Below are 25,922 nucleotides of genomic sequence, written 5' to 3'. Positions count from 1 at the left end.
ACATTAATAAAAGTGCAGAACCAAGAAAATCTGAGAAATAGCAAGTGGTGTGGTTCTGAACATAGAATATAGTTGAGATTTTGACAACAGTGAGAGATTGGAACTATGTGGAAGGCCAGGCAGAGGAGCTTCTTTATATGTCTACTAAAAGACTGAGAAATCACTGTCAGGTTTGTATAAACGATAGTGTATGTCTACAGTTGAAGGGGCAGTGGTCTGAATAGACCTGGGCCTCAGAAAGATTAATATGACAGGTGGGTATACAGTGTAGCTCGTGGATAAAAATAGTATCTTTTATTTGTGAAAATATATTTTCTGTGCTTATATTTGTTTATAGCTAATTTGAGATTTTGGTCTTTGGTTTTGTCTTATGAAATTAAAGAGACAGCTGAAGAACTGGATGTATCCATTGATATTCTAACCTCAAGGGAACAGTTTTTCTCAGATGAAGAAAGAAAATACGTGGCCATCAATCAGAAGAAAGCTTATATTTTAGTAACACCACTTAAATCTAGAAAAGCGATAGAGCAAAGATGCGTGAGGTATAATCTGTCCTCTGGCAGCATTAAAGCAGTAACAGATTTTGTAATACCAGAGTGTCAAAAAGAAAGTCCCATCAGCAAGTCCACGGGGACTTTAGAAAATACATTTGAAGGTCATAAAAGTAAAAACAAGGAAGATTGCGATGAACGTGACTTACTTACTGTCAATCAGAAAATAAAAATATCTAACCTTCAAAAGGAACAAATGCTCACCTCTGACTTTAAGAAAAATACCAGACTATTACCAAAGTTGAAGAAAATAGAAAATCAGGTAGCTATGTCATTTTATAAGCATCAGTCCTCACCAGATTTGTCAAGTGAAGAAAGTGAAACAGAAAAGGAAATTAAAAGGAAAGCTGAAGTTAAGAAAACCAAAGCAGGAAACACCAAAGAAGCAGTGGTTCACCTGAGAAAGAGCACAAGAACCACAAGTAATATTCCAGTGATTTTGGAACCTGAAACTGAAGAAAGTGAAAATGAATTTTATATCAAACAAAAGAAAGCTAGACCTTCCGTCAAAGAAACTCTTCAGAAGTCTGGTGTTAGGAAAGAGTTTCCAATTACTGAGGCAGTAGGATCTGATAAGACAAATAGGCATCCCTTGGAATGCTTACCTGGTTTAATTCAGGATAAGGAATGGAATGAGAAGGAGTTACAGAAACTTCATTGGTAAGTAGTTAGATTTCATTCTGAAATATCTACAGAGCAGCCACAAGGCAGTTAAAGACATAAGAACAGCAATAAGGGGTTAACATGGAAGATGTCATAAAAAAAAAAATGGGAGAAATTACAATTTGTACAGGGAATAGAAACAGAATACAGATAACTTCTAGTGGTATTTTTGTGGTCATCTCTAATATGAGGAAAGTATGAGGAAAGCCTAAGATGAGGAAAGTAAAAGTGACCTCCTTTTCATTCCCATGTAATATTTCAAGATAGCCAAATAGTACTCTCTCACGTAGCTTCATATTTTAGGAAATGTGGTTTTTTTGTTTTTTGTTTTGTTTTGTTTTGTTTGAGACGGAGTCTCGTTCTGTTGCCCAGTCTGGAGTGCAATGTCACAATCCTGGTCACTGCAACCTCTGCCTCTCGGGTTCAAGCGATTCTCCTGCCTCAGCCTCCTGAGTAGCTGGGACTACCGGCGCACACTGCCACGCCTGGCTAATGTTTATATTTTTAGTAGAGATGAGGTTTCACCATGTTGGTCAGGCTGGTCTTGAACTCCTGACCTAATGATCCGCCCACCTGAGCTTCCCAAAGTGCTGGGATTATAGGCATAAGCCACCGTGCCCGGCCTAACAAATGTTATGAATAGTAAAGTTTGTTTGGTGCCCCACAAGTGAGACTCAAGGATACTAGAAACCTAGAAGTGGGCATTGAAGGGTAACAAACAGAGTTTAAAGAGGAGCTCTCCAGTTCTGGGTTGAGGAGCAGAAAGGGGGACTTCTGACACTCAGAAACAGTAGAGGAAATCCCCAGTGTTTGGTTTGTTTTGTTTTTGTTTTGTTTTGTTTTGTTTTTGTCTTTTCTCTTAACTCAGTCCCCATGCAGTCCTGCAGGGGCTACAATCACAGCATCAGCTGGGGCTGAGAGATATCTAAAACTGAGAGATGAGAACCTCCTCTACAATTAGGAATGGTTGTCTCAAAATAGTGGGGACAGGTACCTGTTGCTTCTGTTCTCTTTCTGTTGTCTGTTGCTTGGTACTGGACAAAAATTCAGTTGTGTGAAGCATACAGCAGAGCAGAGTAATAAAAGCCCCAGCTTTCTGGCCAGAGAAGTGACAAGGGAAACTCCAGGGAACCAGAAATCTCGGAAAGAAAGGAAGTAAGAAAAGCAACCCCATAAAGTTGTTTATGAACTTCTGTGCCACCCAGGGGTTGTACATATGTGGACATGGTCCTAAAGAGCATATAAAAGACTGAGAACTGAACTAAGCAGTAGACCATACCCAGTTCTAGGCTAGCTACTCAGTGTCCCACACACAGGAAGATCCTAACAGCACTGCAGAGCTTTGAAAAATAAAACTGACATTGAAACAACAGTGATAGTAGACTGAACGTATAGCTTGGGACACCACCAGGTTGATGACCTGCTAAAATAAAAATATTAACATTTCACTTGAAGCAGTAAAATACTGATTCTAAGTAGACTGTTGAAGTTAAGCATATGTAATGTCATCCGTAGAGCAACTTCTAAAAAAAACTATACAAAGAAATAAATTCAAACATACATTAAAATACCAGAAAATCAGATAGCCCAAAAGAAGGCAAAGAAGAAGAGAAATGGAGGATTTTTTTACATGGAACAAGCAGAAAATAAATAATAAAATGATTGACCTAAATCCAACATAATTAAATTAAATGGTTTAAACATACCAATTAAAAGACAGATTGTCAGAATGAATTTAAAAACATGATCTAATTATATGCTGTAAACAAGAAACTCAATTTAAATATAATGATATAGGTAGGTTAAAAGGATAGAAAAATACCGTCTAAACACAAGTCAAAAGAAAGCTTGAGTGGCTATATTAATATCTGTCAAAATAGACTTTAGTAGGAAGAAAATAACCAGGAATAAAGAAAGACATTACAAATGATAGAAGGGTCAGTCACCAGGAAGGCAGAAAATTCCTAAGTGTATATGCACCTGACAATAAAACCTCAAAATACATGAGTTAAAAACTGACAAGCGAAAGCAGCGGACTAAACTACAAGGATAGTCAAGTCTACAATTATAGGAAACCACACTGCTCTTCTCTTGGTATTTGATAGAACTGACCGAAAATTAGCAAGGATATAGAACTGAACAACACCATCAGTCATTTGTATGATTCACATTTACAGAACATTCCACCCAATAATAAGAAAAAGAACAGGTTATTTCCAAGGATAGGTTGATCATTCATCAAGATAGAACATATACCAGATCATAAAACATCTTAACAGATTTAAAATAGCTGAAATCATACAAAGCATATTTTCTGATGATAATTGAATTAAACTACAAATCAATGAAAGAAAGGAAAATTTCCAAGTGGTTGAAAATTAAATAACTTATAAATACGTATAACTAATCTGTTGGTCAAAGAAGACTCAAAGGAAAGTAGAAAATATTCTTTTATTCTATTTTATTTATTTATTTTTTTTGAGACAGAGTCTTGCTCTGTCACCCAGGCTGGAGTGCAGTGCTGCGATCTCCACTCACTGCAAGCTCTGCCTCCCGGGTTCACGCCATTCTCCTGCCTCAGCCTCCCGAGTAGCTGGGACTACAGGCGCCCACCACCACGCCCGGCTAATTTTTTCTATTTTTAGTAGAGACGGGGTTTCACCATGTTAGCCAGGATGGTCTCGATCTCCTGACCTCGTGATCCGCCCGCCTCGGCCTCCCAAAGTGCTGGGATTACAGGCTTGAGCCACCGCGCCCGGCTTCTTTTATTTTATTTTTTTTCTTTTTGGAGATAGAGTCTCACTCTGTCACCCAGGCTGGAGTGCAGTGGTACGATCTCAGCTCACTGCAACCTCCGCCTCCTGGGTTTAAGCAATTCTCCTGCCTCAGCCTCCCAAGTAGCTGGGATTACAGGTGTGAGCCACCATATCCAGCTAGTTTTTGTATTTTTAGTGAAGTTAAGGTTTCACCATGTTGGCCAGGCTGGTCTCGAACTCCTGACCTCAAGTGATTCACCCGCCTTGGCCTCCCAAAATGCTAGGATTACAGGTGTGAGCCACCAGCGCAGCCAGATATTCTTAACTGAACAAAAATGAAAATATATCAAAATTTGCAGGATGGGCTTAGCAGTTCATAAACAACTTTAAAGGGTTGCTATGCCAAGCTCCTCCCTCTCCCTGATTTCTGTCATACTTTCTACATAAACAAATTAGGGTGCATTCTTTCAGTGGACTACTAAGCAGTAAAAAGGAAGAACTATTGATACATACAACAACCTGGTTGAATTTCAAAGGCATATTGAGTGAAAAAAGCCAACTCAAAGGGTTATACACAATATGATTCCATTTATATGACATTCTGGAAAAGTGTGCTACACACTTTTAAATGACCAGATTTCACGAGAACTCATTATCAGAAGGATGGTACCAAGAGGGATGGTGCTAAATCATTCATGAGGAATCTACCTCCATTAACCAATCACCTCCCCCTAGGCCCCACTTCCAATACTGGGGATTACATTTCAATATGAGTCTTGGGTAGGGACGCATATTTAAACTATATCAATAAATAAGAATTATTTAAGCCAAGACAAATGGACCTTAGAATAGCATACACAAAAGTATAAAGAAAGGGCATATTTGGAAATACTGAAAGAATGGGTGTGGGGTATGTGCCTGTAGTGCCAACCACTAAGGAGGCGGAGTCGGGGATCGCCTGAGCCCAGAAGTTGGAGGCCACATTGAGCTATGATAATGCCCGGCACTCCTGCGTGGGCGACAGACTGAGACCCTGTCTCTTTAAAAAAAAAAAAGAAAGAAAAGAAAAAGAAGGCTAGAATGAATCAAATACTGAAAGTTGACCAAAGAGCAGCAGTACAAGATGAGACTAGAGAGTCGGGCAAGGAACAATACAGCGTTACACTAAGGATTTGGGGTTTTATGCTAATAATGAAACAAGTTTTAAACATGGTGTGATATGTTTAAGTTTGTCTTTTTAAATTATCTGGAATAATCTAGAGGAGATGTGTTAAGTACTAATTTCTTATTAAATACATTATTATTTGTGTTTATGTAAAATAGTTCTTTTAGACAGTCGTAGATTTAGAAATTAGCCACACACACAAATAGAGAAGCTTGAGTTCCCAAGTCCTTCTAGTTTTTCACTTTAGAACACCTGTGGAATGATTATGTAAAAGAATTCATTAACAAGTATTTAATGCTTATAAGTATTCTCCTTTTCTGCATGGAATAATATGCTGTGGTCAGCTGGTAACTGTTCACAAGAGCTGATTGTTAAATTTTGGAGAATTTTACAAACTGAGTATTAAAGTCATTAAAAATTAAATTATATAAACTTAAATTATTTAAAACAAAGATAATGCTTAAAACTCATTACTTCCTAATTATTTTACATTTTATTATATATGCCGTTGAGACCCTTCATCTCTATGGTATGGTGGAAATACTATATAATTGTGTGTCATCACACGTGTTTTATCAACTCCACAGTCAGTGACATGTTTGTAGCTTGACATCAACCACAATGGGAGTATTTACCCTATGAAAGTCATCAGACTTTATAAATCAGGACTGTTTAACCCCAAGAGAGCTGATTAAAAATTTTCCCACATACTGCTACATGAAACCTGTATCTATTAATTGGAATCCAAGTAGAAATAAAAATATTTTGCCAAAGAAACAGATTAAAAATAAAGACTTGGCCAGGCGTGGTGGCTCACGCTTGTAATCCCAGCACTTTGGGAGGCTGAGGCGGGCGGATCACGAGGTCAGGAGATCGAGACCACGGTGAAACCCCGTCTCTACTAAAAATACAAAAAAAATTAGCCAGGCTTGGTGGCGGGCGCCTGTAGTCCCAGCTACTCGGGAGGCTGAGGCAGGAGAATGGCGTGAACCCGGGAGGCGGAGCTTGCAGTGAGCCGAGATTGCGCCACTGCACTCCAGCCTGGGTGACAGAGCAAGACTCCGTCTCAAAAAAAATAAATAAATAAAAATAAATAATAAATAAAAATAAAGACTTGGTATAGTTGAAATGACATTGTTAATAACACTTTTAGGCTAATTGATGAGTTACATAGATGTTTTCTGGCTAAATTGCCAGTCTAACCACAATGCGTAAAATCTTTCTGGGGAGAGTGGGGGTGGTAACATGTATACCAGATTCTAAATCATTTACAAAGGAACTTGTAGAATGTAACTCAATGTTAAATTAGGGACTTATAGTTTTCTCTATTTCAATTTTCATTTTCCTTAATTAAGAGAGCATACATCTAAAATACTGAGTTCTACAAAGTATAGTAGAATGAAAGCAAGCATAACACTTTTTAATAGCTTATAACCTAGACTGTATAAGAGAACTAAGAGCTTATTGTCCAATATATTTAGCACCAGCAAGATTTAAGGTAACAGTGTAGAAAATTTGGTCATGCCACAGTCTCCTAAAAAACCATATGATCAATTAGTTGGACTTAGAAAAAAAATGTTGAAAGGCTGAGGGTCATTTTTCAGGCTTAATAAAACACATCAAAATAGTTAGAAGACATCTACTAGATAGGTAAAATTACATCTTCATATTTTAAGCACTGGGTAAGTTACTGAAGGGAGGGAATAATATCTTTCTTAATTGTTATCCGGAATGATTTTGATAAAACTGATTCCTTCATCTCAGTAAATCTCATCAATTCAGTGGTATGCTTTTAAGAGGTTATTGTCATTGGTTTGAATTTCTTATTCTTTAATTGGTTTTGATCTTCCATAGTGCTTTTGCATCTCTTCCAAAGCACAAACCTGGTTTCTGGTCAGATGTAGCTGCGGCTGTAGGTTCTCGATCTGCTGAAGAATGCCAGAGGAAATACATGGAAAATCCCAGAGGAAAAGGATCCCAGAAACATGTCACTAAGAAGAAGCCAGCCAGTTCCAAAGGCCAAAATGGTAACCTTTGTAGTAAATAGTTTTTTTCCTAGTACTCAGTGTTGATCTCTGATCACTGAAATCAGATATATTTTATATTTATCCATGAATATTAATAGGTATTTTCTTAAAATATTAAAGCTAGAAAGAATTTCAGAAATCATCTGTTTAATTTTTAAGTCTTACCTAGGTCTCTACTTCCATCACTAGTAGTTTAGTAGCCTTGTGCTTTGACTTTTAGGAATTCTGCAGTTACATTCAGAGATTTCAATATCTGAATTATTGTTCTAAGGGTTTAATTAAAGACCACTTGGGTCAGATCCCCATGTAATTTATGAGAAAGCTCAGAAAATATTCATTTTCATAATCCCATGATTACATACTCTTGTTCATGAGTACTAGTAAAAGGTTGATTATGCCAGAGAATTTCTATAATAAGCATTAGTGAGAACCCAGTACCCTGTCATAATTCAATAAGGTTTATATATTTTGGCAAAATCAATAAATTAGGCCTTCAGCAAGAGGCAATGTAGAGGCAATCATTCTTGCAGTGTAAAGATCTTTTTGGCCGGGCACGGTAGCTCATGCCTGTAATCCCAGCACTTTGGGGAGGCCAGGTGGACCGATTACTTGAGCTCACAAGTTCAAGACCAGCCTGGACAACATGGCGAAACCCCATCTCTACAAAAAAAAAAAAAAAAAAAAGAGAAGATCTTTTTAACCTCACCCTGCCTAATCTTAGCTTCTTCATGAGTATCGTATGGGCTAATCATATTGCACAAATCCCAGATCCCCGTGTAGAAATAATCGTTTGTTCTCTAGGAGACCTGTAAAATAACAAGCTAAGTTTTCTTTCTTTCTTTTTCCTTTATATCTGTATTTTTTTAGAGATGGGGTCTCACTATATTGTCCAGGCAGGTCTTGAACTCCTGGGCTCAAGCATTCCTCCTGCCTTGGCCTCCCAAGGTGCTGGGGTTACAGGGATGAGCCACTGAGCCTGGCCAAGGCTGAGTTTTTTTTTAAGATTAATGCACAATTTAGACTCTGCAAAGGTTGTTAACTTTATAGAGCAGTTACTATAAATAACCAAATCCCTATCAAAATGGTTTTTTGACTCTTAAGGCAAGAGAGGTGATGCTGATCAGAAACAAACTGTTAAGATAACTGCCAAAGTGGGAACTCTTAAAAGGAAGCAACAGATGAGGGAATTTCTGGAACACTTGCCAAAAGATGACCATGATGATTTTTTCAGTACAACACCTTTACAGCATCAAAGAATACTGGTAAGAGGCATGAAATCATTGTTTTCCTTATCCCTATTGACTTTTGTATCTTTCGCTTTTATGTATGGTAGTGTTCGCCACTAATATTTAGGCCAAGGATCAGTAGCGTCCCTAGACATGATCGTAGTCTTAGGCAAACAGTGTGCTGATATATGCCATTCTTACTAGTTTCTAGAGTCTGCACTTCCGTTGGTTCAAAGGTAATGTTTGTAGAACCAAACAGTAAAAGTAAACCTAGAATTAGGCAAAACATATATATTTAAAGTTTAATATACTACCAAGCAAACTTTTTTTAAAGGTGATAAAAGATACTGCATATAATTGAAAGGAGGGATTAAGTGATAGTAGCACAGTATTAAAAGATTTGAATGTATGAAAGAATTTTTGTCATATGAAGAGTAGAATAACTAAAAATTTCAGGGATTGGAGTAAAATATTCACAGCACATACAACCAAGCTAGTAGTATCTGTAATATGAACAACTCATTCAAATGTTACTGGAATAACAAAAAGTACCAAGATCACAGGAAAAGTGTGAATAAGAAGAAATTCAAAAGGCTGAATAAACACTTGGGGAAGTGGTCATTTTAGTTAGTAATCCAAGAAAGTCAAGTAAATTATATATATGTACTTTCTGAATTATAGAATCTTTTAAAAAAGATAAGTTAAAATATCCACTGCTAACAGAAGCAATGGTGATACTGATACAGTCATACATTAGTGGGCATACAAATTGAATTGTACCTTTTAGTGAGAAAGCATAATGGCAATATATTATAAAAGCCAGAAAGATTTATTCTATTCTTGAGAGTTTATCCTAAGAAATCCAAAAGCCCAAAATCTTTGCACAATATTTATTGCAGTTTTATCTTTATAGCAAAAAACTGGAAACAATCCGTATATCCAATAAAGATGTTTTTCATAAACACAGTGAAATATAATACAAATATTAAATGCACATTTAAGACTTTCTAGAATCTAAATATAAATGTTAAGAATATTAAGATTAGCTGGAGGCTGGGCGCGGTGGCTCATGCCTGTAATCTCAGCACTTTGGGAGGCCGAGGCGGGCGGATCACGAGGTCAGGAGATCAAGACCATCCTAACACGGTGAAACCTTGTCTCTACTAAAAAGACAAAAAATTAGCCGGGCGTGGTGGCGGCCGCCTGTAGTCCCAGCTACTCTGAGGCTGAGGCAGGAGAATGGCATGAACCCAGGAGGGAGAGCTTGCAGTGAGCCGAGATGGTGCCACAGCACTCCAGCCTGGGCCAGAATGTGAGACTCCATCTCAAAAAAAAGATTAGCCGGGTGCAGTGGCCCACGCCTGTAATCCCAGCACTTTGGGAGGCTGAGGAGAGTGGATCATGAGGTCAGGAGATCAAGACCATTCTGGCCAACATGGTGAAACCCTGTCTCTACTAAAAATACAAAAATTAGATGGGTATGGTGGTGCGTGCCTATAATCCCAGCTACTTGGGAGGCTGAGGCAGGAGAATCACTTGAACCCCATACACAGAGGCTGCACCCACTGCACTCCAGCCTGGCGACAGAGCAAGACTCCGTCTCAAAAAAAGAAAAAAAAAATGATTGTTAAGATTAAAGTAATGCAGAAATGTGTGGATAATAGACAACTGGACTATTGAGTATAAAAATTCAAACAGTTGTGTTAGTGAGCTAGACATAAGGGTAATTTTTTCATCTACCAATTTCTTGTCATAAAATTGTCTTCAATTTAAAAAGGCTACACAATGCTTTATAAAGTTCAGTAACATCATTAACGGGGCCCACTTTTTGCTTACACTGGTTATAGAGGAAAGTCTTTTAAGACAGCCACCAGAGGCCCTGACAATGTTTTCTTCAAAACACTACGGTCCACTAGGGGTTGTACCCTTTATGTTATCCCACCATCATTTCAGGTTCTATATATGTATATTTTAGCCTAAATGCAATGGTAGCATCATAAAGAACAGAGAACTGCCGGGCATGGTGGCTCACGCCTGTAATCCCAGCACTTTGGGAGGCCAAGGTGGGCAGATCACCTGAGATCAGGAGTTCGAGACCAGTCTGGCCAACATGGTGAAACCCCGTCTCTACTAAAAATACAAAATTAGCCGGCGTGTTGGTGGGCACCTGTAATCCCAGCTACTCAGGATGCTGAGGCGAGATAATCGCTTGAACCCAGGAGTGAGAGGTTGCAGTGAGCCAAGATGGCGCCATTGCACTCCAGCCTGGGCAACAAGAGCGAAACTCCGTCTCAAAAAAATAAAAATGTAAAGTACAGAACTAAAGTAGAAATAGACAGCAACAAATTATATCATTTTCTGTGACATAGTTTGAAGAGGTGGCCTGCCCCTCCACACCTGTGAGCATTTCTCATCAGGTGGGACGATAGACTGAGAAAAGAAAGAGACACAAAGTATAGAGAAAGAAAAGTGGGCCCAGGGGACCGGCGCTCAACATACAAGGCCCCCTGCTGAGGCCCCGAGCTGGCCCTGGTCTCTGAGTTCCCTCAGTATTTACTGATCATTATCTCTACCATCTCAGAGAGAGGGATGTGGCAGGACAATAGGGTAATAGTGGGGAGAGGGTCAGCAGGAAAACATGTAAACAGAGGTCTCTGTGTCATAAACAAGGTTAAGAAAAGGTGCTGTGCCTTGATGTGCACGTATAGTGCATTAAAGAACAGTATTACCACTAGCATGTCTCACCTCCAGCCTTAAGGTGGTTTTCTCCTGTCTCAGTAAATAGAACATACAATCGGGTTTTACACTGAGATATTCTATTGCCCAGGGACGAGCAGGGGACAGATGCCTTCCTCTTAACTACAAAGAGGCCTTCCTTTTTTACTAATCCTCCTCAGCACAGACCCTTTATGGGTGTCGGGCTGGGGGACGGTAAGGTCTTTCCCTTCCCACAAGGCCATATCTCAGGCTATAGCATGGGGAGAAACCTTGGACAATACCTGGTTTTCCTAAGTAGAGGTCCCTGTGGCCTTCTGCAGTGTATTGTGTCCCTGGGTACTTGAGATGAGAGAATGGTGATGACTTTTAACAAGCATACTGCCTTCAAGCACTTTTTTAGCAAAGCACATTCTGCATAGCCCTAAATCCATTAAACCTTGAGTCAACACAGCACATTTCTGTGAGCACAGGATTGGGGCTAAGGTTACAGATTAACAGCATCTCAAGGCAGAAGAATTTTTTAGTACAGAACGAAATGGAATCTCTTATGTCTACTTCTTTCTACATAGACACAGTAACAGTCTGATCTCTTTCTTTTCCCCACAATGGTTAACACTGCTTGAGTTCCTCCTAACGGCGAAGCATGATAGTAAGTGAATTAGAGTTTTGTTTTATTCTGTTGATACGAAGGGTCAGATTTGTTTGCATATTGTCTTATGGCTACTTTCATGCTACGGTGCAGAGTTGAGTAGTTAGGACAGAGACTGGACCACAAAACCTAAAATATTCCCTATCTGATTCTTTACAGAAAACATTTGCTGACCTCTGGTCTACATAACCTTTAGAAATAGGTGTTATTATCTCTGTTTTACACAAGAGAAATTAAGTCTTTTAAAGGCTAAGGCTCTGTCCTTGTCCTTGTTCCTTGACCTTAAAATTTCTAGCAGACATAGCCTAAACCTGTGCAACCAGCAGACCCTCATCATTCTTGTTTATCTTCCGTCAGGGAGAGCCTCAGCACCTTAGACCTATACAGTGTAGGATGAATCCCTCCTGTTACTGGCAGTGAATCCATACGGGTCTGCAGAAACCATAATTCTTAACCTCCTCAGAAGAAACAGTTCTGGCCAGGTGTGGTGGCTTATGCTTGTAGTCCCAGCACTTTGGGAGGCTGAGGTAGGAGGATCTCTTGAGCCCAGGAGCTTAAGACCAGCCTGGGCAATATAGGGAGACTCCATCTCATTTTTTTTTTTTTAATAATACTTATAAAAATTTTTTAAAAAGAGAATTTGACCAAGGAAACATAAGGCAGAAGGAGAAACCGAGGTAAGTTTTAGTGCAGGAATGAAAGTTTTAAAAAAACTTTAAAGCAGGAACCAAAGGAAGGAAAGTACTCTCAGAAGAGGGCCAAGCAGGTGACTTGAAGCATAGTTTAACTTTGTGACTTGGGGTTTTATATGTTGGCATGCTTCTGGGGGTCTTGTGTTCCTTCTCCCCTGATTCTAACCTTGGGGTGGGCTGTCTCATGCCCAGGGTTGTGCTAGCACTTGGGAGGGGAGCAAGTTACAGTGTGTTTACTGGATTTGTACACAGGCTTACTTGAGGCTTTCTTCCCTTACCAGTCCAATGTCCCTAGGAGGTCATATACCAGTTAAACTCCTCCATTTTGCCTCTTAATGCACATGCTTGAGCCCACTTGCCCAGTTTCTGAGATCTTATGAGGAAGAAGCTGCTGATCACCAATTTTAGGTGTTTCTGGTTTCTGTTTATTGACAGATTGCCTTTCCCTGGTGTTGGCTGCAATTAATTATTATTTTAGAGACACAGTTAACAACCACCTGACCATCACAGGATGGTCGCCTAACAACATTCCTGGTGGGGGGTGGGGAGTCCCTCTCATTCCCTGCTTATCCCTGACTAGCTACCTGCTGTAACATTCCCACTTCCGCAAGTCACCAGTCAAGGTTAGCTGTTTCCAGCTGGAAGAAGCTAACGGTGTTTATGGCCCAGGGGAGTTTAGGCTGTAGATGGCTTGTTTCCAATGTAGTCAGTGGGATGGAGCTGGGAGGAATAGAAAAGATGGAGGAAGAGAGAGAGAGATTAGGGCCCATACACACATTAAGGTTACACACCTACATGTGCAAACAAATGGTGCACTGCCTCCAAACAAATCCCCAGTTAAGAGGGCTGGGTAGAGTTCCAAACTCCTTGCCTCAGTTTCACACGGCCTTCCCCAGGGGACTGAGTCCAATGTGAGCAAAGCCCTGAGGGTGTCACAAATACAAATGCATAAAAATGGCCAAATGGTGACACCAACAGCTAAGTCTAAACAGAGCAGAGCCCCAGTAACACCCTAAGAGGCAGAGGGAGGCTGGGTGCACAGCAGCTAACCCAGTTCCAACATTTGTCGACTTCTTCAAAATGTAACACTCTCTTTGTATCAGTGAAGCTTTGGAAGCAGCAGACGCTGTGACAGAAAGAGAAAAGGAGGTTCCGCAAGACAAAGGCACCTTGGCTGCTGCTGAAAGTTCCCCTTATGTTCTTTCTACAGGGTCAGCTAGCCACGAGCAGCTGGCACTCACAGGTGGCTCCATGGCCCCATCCAACAGAAGATCAGATAGGGGTGTCTGGAGCCTCCTGTGTGAATACACAGGGCTCCCTGTATGGGCCACCAAAAATTGTAACCAGCAATAGGGGTCCAACTACTCGCTGCTTGTGAAAAGAAGCCAATATAACAAGAGCAAGGTGTGATAGTTTTATTTTCTGTGCCAGCAAAGGGAAGTGTGGGTGAAATTCCAAAAATTCCAGTCTGCAATTTGTGGAGTGAACATAGGAGTTTTTAAAGAGAGAATGGTTTGGAATGCAGGAGAGGAGGGGGTTAGGCGGTGTCAGGTGGCTCAATCTGCTCCAACAGCTTATCTTGAAATATTATTCCATTTGGTGAAGGGGCCGGCACCATCCTGGGCTCAACCAGGTTACAAATTAATTGTAGTAAATCTTGCAGTAAATTTCTAGATGGGAGTGAGTTTTGGCCTTGACTGGGGAGAGAATTCTGGAGGTATCCGGTTTGTGCCAAGATCCGGCCCCTGAAGCTTCTAAGGAAATACATGACCAGATAAATGAGCATGGTGTGCACTTAAAAAGCGTCTAGGTAAACATGTGCATAAGGCATGGGAGCATAGAATGGGTAAAGAAAGGGAGTGGAGGTTCACATTTTGAGGCTGTATTTCAAGATGAATGGAAACACATATGCAGTTTATCTCAAAGTTATATCTCAAACTTGGGGAGAAAGGAAGAAAAAAGTTTTAAAACATGGTTTGAAGCCACGCTACCCGGTTACAGGCTGAATAAAGAGGGTGACAAATCCAGTTTCTCAGAAACATTTAATAGAGACTTTTGAGCAGAAGCCATCTCTTGGGTGGCCTCAAGATGGTGGATTTGTGCACTGTTATCCCCCCAGACCCAGGGTTTATATACCAGAGGGAATTTGCCTAAGGGCCGGATTTATGGTAAGTATGTGTTTACGATAACACCAAAGTTGTTTTGACCTAACGACAAGATTTCCAGTAAGTACATGGAGGTAGAAATCTTAGAGGCATTTCCATGTCCGGGTTTAATCAGAAGTCAGCATGGTGAATTAGCATCTAAAATGGAGTTCCTCTAGCCTCTTCTCTACGTACTACTGTTCTTAATTATCTAACTTGGAAAGTTATAAGAAGAACCAACTTATCAGTCCTCCAAAACTGTTTTGTGATAATGAGAAAATACCTTTTGTGGGGTGCCTGCTGATAATAAATACTTGTTTTCTAGTTGCCAAGTTTCCAGGACAGTGAAGATGATGACGATATTCTGCCAAATATGGACAAAAATCCAACAACTCCATCATCAGTTATCTTTCCATTGGTAAAAACTCCTCAATGTCAGCATGTCAGTCCTGGCATGCTAGCTTCTATAAATAGGTAAATATTCATGCATATGACATGTTAATTCTCTGTATCAGAGTAGTGAGGAACATTTAAACATTTCATGAGGAGCACAGATGCCAGTAATGGGAAGAGTCATTATTTAAAAAATCAAGAATGTTTAGTTTCTAGAAGAATAGACAAGTTCATCAAATCGGGGTGCTATTCAATAAATGGCATTGTGATATAATCCACATTTACTTCTGGATCAATTCAAAATGGATCAAGGTTTTACTTGTAAAAAACTAAAAAAAAAAAAAAACAAACAAAAAAAACAAACTAAAGAAACCTTGGAGAATTATTTTATAATACCAGATTAGTGATGGTCTAACTATAATATAAAACCTACAAGCCATTAATGAAAACATGAATAAAGTCAACTATATAAAAATGTTTAACAAATTTTACCTGGTACCAACCACTACAAACAAAAGACAACCTGAGAAAAGAATATATGCAACTTGTCACAGGCAAAAGGCTAATTTCCATAATATATACAGCATTCCTACAAATTAGCAAGGAATGCATTGTTAATTTTCGTGCATTGCTAGTGAGAAGGTAAATTAGTGCGATCTTTGCAGCAACAATTTGTAAGTATCAAAATTATAAATGCACATGCCCTTCGACTTAGGAATTTTACTTATAGAATTGTGAATGTACAGCTTATTCATTGTAGCATTGTTTAAATGGCGGTACCTCAAAAATCTATCAGTAGGGACTAATTAAATGAACTCTGGTCCATTATATAGTCATAGAAATGAATGAAGAGCCAGGCACAGTGGCTGAAGCCTGTAATCCCAGCACTTTGGGAGGCTGAGGTGGGAGGATCACTTGTGCCCAGGAGTTCAAGACCAGCATGGGCAACGTAGGAAGACCCCATTTCTGCAAAAAAAAAAAAACCAAAAATGTTGGCAGGATGCAGTGGGGCAAGCCTGTGGCCCTAGCTACTAGGGAGGCTGATGTAGAAGCTATATGTGTGTATGCATACATGTATATACTTGGGTGTGTGTGTTTGTGTATAATTGCTTTTATTAGATTAAGTCTTTCCAAAAGGATGCATAAGAAACCAAAACATTGGTGATCTTTAGGGAGAACTAAGGTAGCTGGAGGAAGGAATGGGGGGCTTTTGAATTTTGAACCATGTGAATACAAGAACAATTTGAAACAAATAAATAAAATTAACAAAAAGGTAGGGGTGACTAACAATAAAATGTCACCAAAAAAAGATGGAAAGTAGTAAGAATGAGGCCTGAAAATAGGCTATTCCATTTGGCAAGTAAGAGGCCATTGCTGATCTTAGAGCAATTTCTACAGAGTGAGAGGCAGAAGCAAGATAATAATGACTGAGAAAAAAACTATTCAGTACTCTCAGGAAGCTTGCTAAATTGCTAAAATTTTAATTAGCACTTATTGGATAAAAATATAATTTTCCTAGGCATCTAAAAATTATTTTTAGTATTTATTGCAGGGGAAAGCATACTGAGAATACTATTTTGGACAAATTTTTTGATAAGCACTTTGATCAATTCATCAAAAGCCTTAAAATATTCATCCTTGGCCGGGCGCGGTAGCTCACACCTGTAATCCCAGCACTTTGGGAAGCTGAGGCCGACGGATCACGAGGTCAAAAGTTCAAGACCAGTCTGGCCAACATAGTGAAACCCCATCTGTACTAAAAATACAAAAAATTAGCCAGATGTGGTGGTGTGCGTCTGTAATCCTAGCTACTCAGAAGGCTGAGGCAGGAGAATTGCGTGAACCTGGGAGGCAGAGGTTGCAGTGAGCTGAGATCACGCCATTGCACTCCAGCCCGGGTGACAGTGCGAGACTCCGTATCAAAAACAAAACAAAACAAAACAAAAAAAACTTCATCCTTTTGGCCGTTGAATTTTATTAGACACTTTAAGGAAATATGAGATTTGGAACAAAGATGTTCATCATAAAACATAATACTGAAAGTTTGAGAATGACCAAAACATCCAAAAATAAGGAAAGTTATAAATTAAGATTTATCCATAAAATGGAATATGAAACAAATCATGTCTTCAAGAATTTAATGACAGAAAAATGTCCAGTGGATAGTAGTTTTTAAAAGCTAGGAAAACTACATTCAACATGATCTCAGTTTTATGTAACAAATTCATAAGGAAGGAAATTTCTTAACTTACACATCACCAGCCATTATTTCTAGGTTGTAGAATGACACCAGTGTGGGCTGTAGGTTTTTGTTTTTTGTTTTGGGGGATATTTTCTGTCCATTTGTATCACTTTTACAATTAAGGAAATATGATAGATTCATTTATGTTATGCATCTATATTGTCTAATACTTTTTTCTTAAAAAAATGATTTTCTTAGGCTTCTTCACTCTCTTTGACTTTACTAGCTCTAGTAATTGACGTACTTTTCATAACAGTTTTAAGTAATCAAACAGTTGTATCACTTCAGAAGTGAAAAACTCTTTGTCTTCAAAGACATCTGTTTGACAATAGACTTAACCAGTTGCTGATCCTGAACAACTGGCTAGGCCTGTTCATTTGTTTTTTGTTTGTTTTTGAGATGCAGTTGCTCAGGTTGAAGAGCAGTGGCGCAATCTCTGCTCACTACCACCTCCATCTACCGGGTTCAGGCAATTCTCGTGCCTCAGCCTCCCAAGTAGCAGGGATTACAGGCGCATGCCACCATGCCCAGCTAATTTTTGTATTTTTAGTAGAGATGGGGTTTCACCATGTTGCCCAGGCTGGTCTTGAACTCCTGACCTCAGGTAATCCACCAGGCTCAGCCTCCCAAAGTGCTGGGATCGCACCTTTTCATTTGTTAAGCAATTTGCTAACAACTGACAAGGTTTATTCATTGCTGTACAGCAGTGTTTGATTCAGATAAATATCTTAATACAGTCACATGTCTTCATGTCATGCCTTTAAGGTTGTTCCCAAATAGTCATAAAGAACAGAGGATACTCAGGTATGTAAGATCTTAGAGCCAAGAGAGAGTATAGAAATGGGTGTTCAGCCGGTATTTACTGTCATAAGTGGGATTAGGAATTGTGGGTTTAGGGAATTAAAAACAAACCATTCTACTTGGCTTTTCATCTCTTCAGTTATGAGTCAAGCATATTTACTTGTAAGGGAAGAGATAAGGTAAAGGAAATGAAATAAAGAAAAAAAATTTGGTGGTTGGTATGGGGAATTCAAGAAAGATACAATTTTGTAGAAATAAAAGTCTTGATGAGCTGGATTGGAAACCCAGCACAGTTGGAAAAATTGAGAGTTTTCAGTCACCAGGCATATCTTTAAAGCGAATAAACTGAGATTCAATCAGGATAGGGAAGGAAGTGAACAGGAGAGATAATGGTATAGCAAAAGGGAGTCCAAGGACAAGAAGTCTCAGTGGGAGTTTTGGAAAACCAAGAGAGGCAGCAAGATACCGGAAAGGGCATAGACGGTACAATGAACGGTAAGCAAAGCGTAATTTCCCAAAATAGTCTTATTCAGTATTTCCTTTAAAATGTTTGATTTAAGCATTTTGTCCATCTCCGTAGGCACATTTTATTGTCCTCTTTAAAATACACAATGTGCTTTTTAAAGATGGAAATACGTTTGAGGTCGGGTGTGGTGGCTCATGCCTGTCATCCCAACGCTTTGGGAGGCCCAAGAGGGCAGACTGCTTGATGAGCTCAGTAGTTTGAGACCAGCCTGGGCAATGTGGCGAAACCCTGTCTCTTAAGAAAAATACAAAGATTAGCCAGGCGTGATGGTGCATGCCTGTAGTCCAAGCTACTTGGGAGGCTGAGTTGGGAGGATCGCTTGAGCCCAGGAGGTTGAGGCTGCAGTGAGCCATTATGTTACTGCACTCCAACCTGGGCGACAAGAGTGAGACCCTGTTTCAAAAAAAGAAATACATTTGAAATTAATTTAGGCAATTGTTCAACCTGTGGTTAAAAGTATGACAGTTAACTTAAAATTATTAAGTTGACTTAAAAATATTGTTGACTTAAAATTATTTCGTATTCAAACAGGAATGATTGTGATAAATATGTTTTTCGTATGCAAAAGTATCATAAAAGTAATGGTGGTATTGTCTGGGGCAACATCAAGAAAAAATTAGTAAGTATTTTTCTTTATCCAACACATATCTATGAAACAACTTTAATATGTGATAAACTGTGGTGGTTATAAGTGATGTAACAGTCCCTGTCCCTGAGATTATAATGTAACAAGTTATAATAATGAAGCCATGAATGAGGTAAGCACGTAAGTACTGTAGGGTTACAGATGGCATCGCATCGAGTGAAACACTGGAGCAAGGGGAAAATGGGTAAAAACTTTGATTTTTGGGAAATGAAGGGTGGGAAAAATATACACAGGTCTGGGAAGGATATTTCAGGCAAAACACAAAAGAAAGGATTGAAGAATAATTCAGACTGAGTCACAATTCTCACAAAGTAAGAAATTTCATCAAATTCTATGTAGCTTTAAAATGGTTTCAGGTGTTTTTCAGATTTAGCTACTTAATTTTATTTATTTTTTATTTTTTTACATTCTAACATTTAAAATCCAACTGCAGAAAAATTTTTAACTGAAAGATGCCTTAATAGAATGATCTATATCCCTTAGAGAAAAGATTAGGACAGTCCTTTATCCCCTTGAATTACTTTTTAAATTTTTAATTTTCTGATTTTAATTGCAATAACTGATTATCATATATAAGTACTAGGATTCTGGAAAAAGTATTTCATCTCAAATTTCCTCAAAGTAAGTAGCTAATCTTGGAGAATGGTAACTTATGAGAACCCCCTTGAGTCCCTTGCTTTATGACACTCAGCAAGTTACTTGAGCTTTCTAATACCATTTTATTCATGTGTGGTATGACAATGGGGATCATGATTATATTGATTTATGTTACCAAATGATTTTCAAGTCTAAATGATATAATGCAGTGTTTTACCTCATCTCAGGAAAAAAATACATTTATATCACAGTCTGTGAGCATGAATTTGTATCTCAAAAATTTCTTAAAACAGTACTTACTCTTAGTATAGGGGCTACTATATTTTCTGTTCTGTTACTTTTTATTTTTAAAAGATTTTTAAGGATTGCCAGCCATGGCCAATTGATAAGCATTGTAATGTGTGTGAGCATGTACTTCAAACTTGCCATTTACATTACCATTTTAGCCAAGAATTTCAAGTACGGAGAATTAAGATTCTGCTAGTACAAAACATTGTACTGTTATAACAACAGACTGTAGGTAAAAGTAATACAGTAATTAATATTCTGTATAGTAATTACTATAATAGTATAGTATTGTAGTTATAATTACTATATATAATCATGATAAATTGTGTTTATATTTTAAGTTTACTAAACCAGTATATTCATTACTTAATTACTTAGTACATTTTGGCAACTTTTGGAGGCCCATAGACTATCCTTTAACTGCTGTAGCATCAGTTGATAATAATTTCTTAGAGTAGTGTTTGCCAGCACTGGGAAACAACATTGAGTAAGTCATGGTTCTTGCCCTGGATAAACCCAAAAGAGAATTAGGCATTTCACAAATAATTATAATGTGATTAAATGTTGTTATAGGCATATGTTCAAAGTAATCTGGGGATAAGCATGCTTAATTTTGTCTAGATTTGAGGTAGACTTCACCAGGAGGTACCATTTAGCTATTAATAGTAATTCTTTTATAGGTTGAAACTGATTTCTCAACAACTCCAACACCAAGAAGGAAAACCCCATTTAACACAGGTAATATACTTACAGCTTTCTTTTGTGGCTCAGTTCTATTATAAGGTAGGTTCTTTATTTAAATGGTATTAAAATTAATTGCTCTCAAGTGGACAGACTTAGCATTTTATTCCTTATAGTTTTTTTCAGTTTTATTGAAAGTACTTTCAGAAATTTATTATCTTTTTATTAAACTTCTCTTTACAGATTTAGGAGAAAACTCTGGTATTGGAAAACTTTTCACTAATGCTGTGGAATCTTTAGATGAAGAAGAGAAAGATTATTATTTTTCAAACTCTGATTCTGCATAGTAAAATGAGGAAATATGATTCCTGGGATTTTTACCATAAAGCAGACAGTGTGTTTGTATTTTCAACTGGAGTACATGTATTTTCTTTGTAAAGTAGCTTCCTATGAAAATGTGGACTTTTTTGAAGGTTTCATGTGTTTGTGTTCAAAGTAAAATGTCCTCATTGCTGCAGCTTACTAAAAATGTAAAGAAAATTGTTTTTGCTCGTGTAGATATCTGTAAATTTGTTTTTCCATATTAAAATATATATAGATAATTTTTTAATAAGCATCCAAGTCTGTTTACTTTAAGAAAATCATTTCCCAAACAGATTTTTTTTTATTTCAAGAAAATTTTGCTACCATTTAAGTAAGAGAAGGTGAGGATGACAGAGGTTGTATTGGTAGCTATTGAATTCATGAAAACTTTTAAGTTAGCATTTGTTACCAGTTGTTATCCAAGCCAGAGTAGGATCTGTTACCAGTTGTTATCCAAGCCTAATGTTTAAATTACACATTGTTGGAATTAAATTACACATTGTTGACATGCTTCTCTCCTGCTTGTTTTTATTTTAAACTTGTGATAGGCATATCTATGAAACCTATGTAAATTTAGTTTATTGCTTTGCCATTATTTTACTAGGTAAAATTAGAGAACAGATTTTGTTCTCTAATTAATTTTTAAGCCTTATTTACATATGCAGAAACAGCTTAAATATTTTGACTAGATTAGACAAACAGTTAATAGATCCACCATTAGGAATCAATATATTATGTCATAATAAACATCCTTTTTCTTTCACTGAAATTTCTTTTAGAAATAAACATTTTCGCTTGTTATGTTTTGAAACTTGACATAGGATATTTTCCCTCTGGCTACACATTCACCTACCTTGTTCTCTATTTAGATTATTCAAATAAAGTTAGTTTGCTTTTATAGTATTTGTTTCTTGTTTTTTGTTTGTTACTAATTACTGGATGATAGAAATAAAAACAAATCACGACTGGTCCTGTTTAAGTTTCCTCAAAAAAAAAAAAAAATGATTAATAACATTTTCTTGTTTCTTAAGTGTTTTAGCCAGAGCAGGCATGGTGTCATCTATCTGTAGTCTCAACTACCTGGGAGGCTGAGGAAGGACGATAGCTTGAGCCCAGGAGTTCAAGGCTGAAGTGTGCTATGATCATGCCTGCAACTAGCAACTGCACCCTAGCCTGGGCAACAGAAAGACTCCTTCTTTTAAAATAAATAAGTAAATAAAATAGTAATAATCAGCAGTTATATAATTATAGGACTCATGGAAACACTGTAAAAAGAACAGTGCAATTGGACTAAGATAATTCTTTGAACTACCATGATTATTTCTGCCATAAAGACCCTTGGTGGATATAGGATGGATCAAAATAAAGGGTTATTTTGGAGTGGCCAAAATAAATGCTGTTGTAGAACTTGAGTTGCCAATATTTGATTTAATGCTATACTGCTTGAAGTTAATGGATAGTGTTTTAGGAGTTAAGAAAGTGGTTAAATCCCTTAACAAAAAGTAAAAAGGTAATTGAAATGGCATAAACTTGACTCAAACCAAGAGTCTGACCCCTACTGCCCATATATCCCTATCAGAACTTCAGCGCCTTCCCTATTCTAAGGTATCCCACCTGCCAGGTACCTGGTTTGTCCTATTTCTATCAGGTCATAAGATGAACTAATAATAAGGTTTAAGGTAAGTAACCCCCAAAGGAGACTTAAAAGTGGAAAAGAAAAAAGACCTTAAGGACTTAAATAATAAGATGGATAATCAATGGTTAATGGCTGCCACTGAAGGTATAGGAGGAGGCTATTGCAAGCCTAAATATGGATAGAGCTCTCCATACAGCAAGCATAAATAAATGAAATCCTCTAGGTTATGTCTAACACCATGTTAATTTATGTAATTTCTTTTTGTCTGATGGGTGCACACACAGCTGAGTCTGAGCATGTGGTGGTATCTCTGTGTGAGGTTGAGGGACTGCATGATTCTGGCATGCAGCTGGGGTAAAGCACCACCAGATGTCCCTACCCACAGGCCCTGCTGACAATGTAGCAGGAGCGTGATGCATGAAGATGTAGCACAGTGGAATGAGAAAGAGGCTCCTTTTCTCCTCCTGTCACAGCTTAGCATTGTGCTCACTACTAAAGGAGAAATAAAAAGTCCAGTTATAATAAATTGATAACTGCACACTAGGCAATAACTTACAGTGTTTCCTCTCTGTGGTTTTGACAGAATTATTGAGCAGCATACATAAGAAGTCAGCTGCTTTCATACAAATTGAGAGTTGATACTATCTCAAAGGGGCTAAACAATTAGAGTTAACTTTTTTGTCCCCTTTTATCAACACCATAGAGTGAAAGAGAATGATACCTAGTTTCTGGGTTCTGCTTCTAGATTTGCCAGTCTAAACTTGAATAAGTCACTTGTTTCTGGGCATCACTTTTATCATTTGGTAAGAAAGGAAAGAGAAGTGATTTGAATTACATGAGCGCTGAAGTCCCTGCCAGATTTAAGGTGAGGAGAGCTCTGCGGTGAGGCTGGTTCAACTACCCAACAATGTAATAGGGGTAAAAATGCGGCCGAGAATAAAGGACTCAAGTAATTAAAAGCTGCTTTAGTATTAGACTGACTAGAAAAAAGATGTCATATATATTGCAGATACAAGCAAAGCCTTCTTTTTTTGTTTGTGTTTTTGTTTTGTTTTTGAGATAGAGTCTGGCTCTATCGCCCAGGCTGGAGTGCAGTGGCGCGATCTGAGCTCACTGGAAGCTCCGCCTCCCGGATTCATGCCATTCTCCTGCCTCAGCCTCCCGCTGGGACTACAGGTGCCTGCCACCACGCCCGGCTAATTTTTTTATATTTTTAGTAGAGACGGGACGGGGTTTCATCGTATTAGCCAGGATGCTCTTGATCTCCCGACCTCGTGATCCGCCCGCCTCGGCCTCCCCAAGTGCTGGGATTACAGGCGTGAGCCACGGCCCCCGGCCCCCGGCCCCAAGCAAAGCCTTCTTAATGCCATCACAGACAACAGAATGGATCAAAACGGTAAATATAATGGGGTCAACATAATGGGCCTGCATTCAGTAATTTATGTTAAAAAGAAACTTCTAAGTCCAAACCAATATACCACTTTGAATATATTTCAGCAACAAAAAAGAGTAATGTAGCTGGGACTTTGTATTAGTCCATTCTCACACTGCTATGAAGAAATAACCCAAGACTGGGTAATTTATAAGGAAAAGATGTTTGACTCACAGTCCTGCATGGCTGGGGAGGCCTCAGGAACTTACAGTCATGGTGGAGGGGAGGCAAACGTTTCCTTTTCCACATGGCAGCAGGCGAGAGAACTGCAGAGTGAACAGAGGAAAAGCTTATAAAACCATCAGATCCTCTGAGAACTATCACTAGAACAGCATGGGGGAACCGCCCCCATGATCTAATCACGTTCCAGGAGGCCCCTCCCCACCATATGGGGATTATAATTCAGATTACAAGTCAAGATGAGATTTTGGTTGGGGACACAGCCAAACCATATCAGAGTTCATATTAATAGATTTGACAGTACTTAACTGGGACACACCTTGGGTCAGACAAACATTAAGTTTTCTACTTTCCTAGTTACTGGGTCATTTATCTCACAAGCCACCCATCACCCACACCTTACCAAGTACATGTATTTAGAATCAGTACACTTAAAGTATACTATCTACACATAGAAAATCAACAAGTTGGCTGTAGTCATAGACATGTCAACTTTACTATTTATCACAACAGTGCAACTTTAATTTCGGGAAACATTCCAAAGTATATCTCTAGCTTAGCTTTTACTTTCTTAAACTATCCTTAGTAACACTTTTAATAAACCTTGTTTTATTTAATAAAAAAATTAGTTTCATAATCTAGTCAAAATGATCACTGAACATCAGATTTTTCTTTTTAAATAATTTATATAATCTATATAAATAAAAATGTACACAATATAAAATATTTAAATAAAATATTCTCTTATTTACAAATAAACATAATCACAAAACAGCAATGATTAATGAAGTGCATTTAATATCGTGAGAGGTCTTTGAAAACCCCATCTTGAGCAGCTTGATTATGCATCAGATTTCAGTCTATCTTGGTTAAGATCATTTGGTAACATTTGTATGTCAAATACATAGTGAATATATCTATAGATCTCCTCAGCCTTCTCATGAGTTACTTGTGCATACATGGAGATTTCTTGAAGTGAGCTGAAAAATAAATGAGACAAAATCATTACACTAGGACTTTTGGCTTTTATAAAATTTAATATTTAAACCTAAAGAACACCAAACACAGGAGCCTTTAAGGAGATCACCTCAAGCATCCGTCCAGCTGATATGTCTTGAACATTAGTTTGGATAAAACAGCTACTTGTTTCCTTTCCTTAAAATTATCTAGAATAACAATTTCAACATCTTCAATGAACTGAATGTTTTTGTGTTGCCCAAAATTCATATGTTGAAGCTGTAATCCCAATGTGATGGTATTTGGAAGTGGCAACTTTGAGAATTAGTTGATAAAGGTGGATATCCTCGTGCACTTTTAAGAAGAGGTCAAAGAGCTAGCTAGCTCTATTTCTGCCACGTGAGGATACAGTGAGAAGGCAGTAGTCTGTGACTGCGTAGAAAGCTCTCTCGAGAACCCAGCTATGATCTCAGACTTGCAGTATCCAGAACTGGCAGAAATAAATTTCTGTTGTTTATAAATTACCCAGTTTGTGGTATTTTATCATTGCAGCATGAGCTAAGACAGTATCTGATGTAGGCCTTTAATT

General features: G+C 38.2%; 2 protein-coding genes across 3 annotated transcripts in view; one reads left to right on the top strand and one right to left on the bottom strand.

Annotated features, from left to right (window-relative positions):
• MIS18BP1 (MIS18 binding protein 1) overlaps positions 1 to 22,031 on the top strand; it is a 53,078-nt gene extending 31,047 nt beyond the window's left edge. For both annotated transcript variants that reach the window (XM_003263749.2, XM_030813901.1), the window contains 7 exons: positions 383 to 1,211; positions 6,990 to 7,162; positions 8,264 to 8,424; positions 14,917 to 15,065; positions 19,085 to 19,172; positions 20,765 to 20,822; positions 21,009 to 22,031. In XM_003263749.2, coding sequence (XP_003263797.2) covers positions 383 to 1,211; positions 6,990 to 7,162; positions 8,264 to 8,424; positions 14,917 to 15,065; positions 19,085 to 19,172; positions 20,765 to 20,822; positions 21,009 to 21,112 — 1,562 coding nt within the window. In that variant the 3' untranslated portion in view covers positions 21,113 to 22,031. The remainder of the gene's footprint in view (positions 1 to 382; positions 1,212 to 6,989; positions 7,163 to 8,263; positions 8,425 to 14,916; positions 15,066 to 19,084; positions 19,173 to 20,764; positions 20,823 to 21,008) is intronic.
• A 2,312-nt stretch (positions 22,032 to 24,343) lies between these two features.
• FANCM (FA complementation group M) overlaps positions 24,344 to 25,922 on the bottom strand; it is a 68,829-nt gene continuing 67,250 nt past the window's right edge. The window contains exon 23 of the mRNA XM_003263747.3: positions 24,344 to 25,356. Coding sequence (XP_003263795.1) covers positions 25,218 to 25,356 — 139 coding nt within the window. The 3' untranslated portion in view covers positions 24,344 to 25,217. The remainder of the gene's footprint in view (positions 25,357 to 25,922) is intronic.

This window comes from Nomascus leucogenys, chromosome 1a (genome assembly GCF_006542625.1).
Source record: "Nomascus leucogenys isolate Asia chromosome 1a, Asia_NLE_v1, whole genome shotgun sequence".
NCBI classification, from domain to species: Eukaryota; Metazoa; Chordata; class Mammalia; order Primates; family Hylobatidae; genus Nomascus; species Nomascus leucogenys.
The sequence above is the reverse complement of the archived record's forward strand: the minus strand, read 5'-3'. Positions and strand labels throughout refer to the sequence as shown.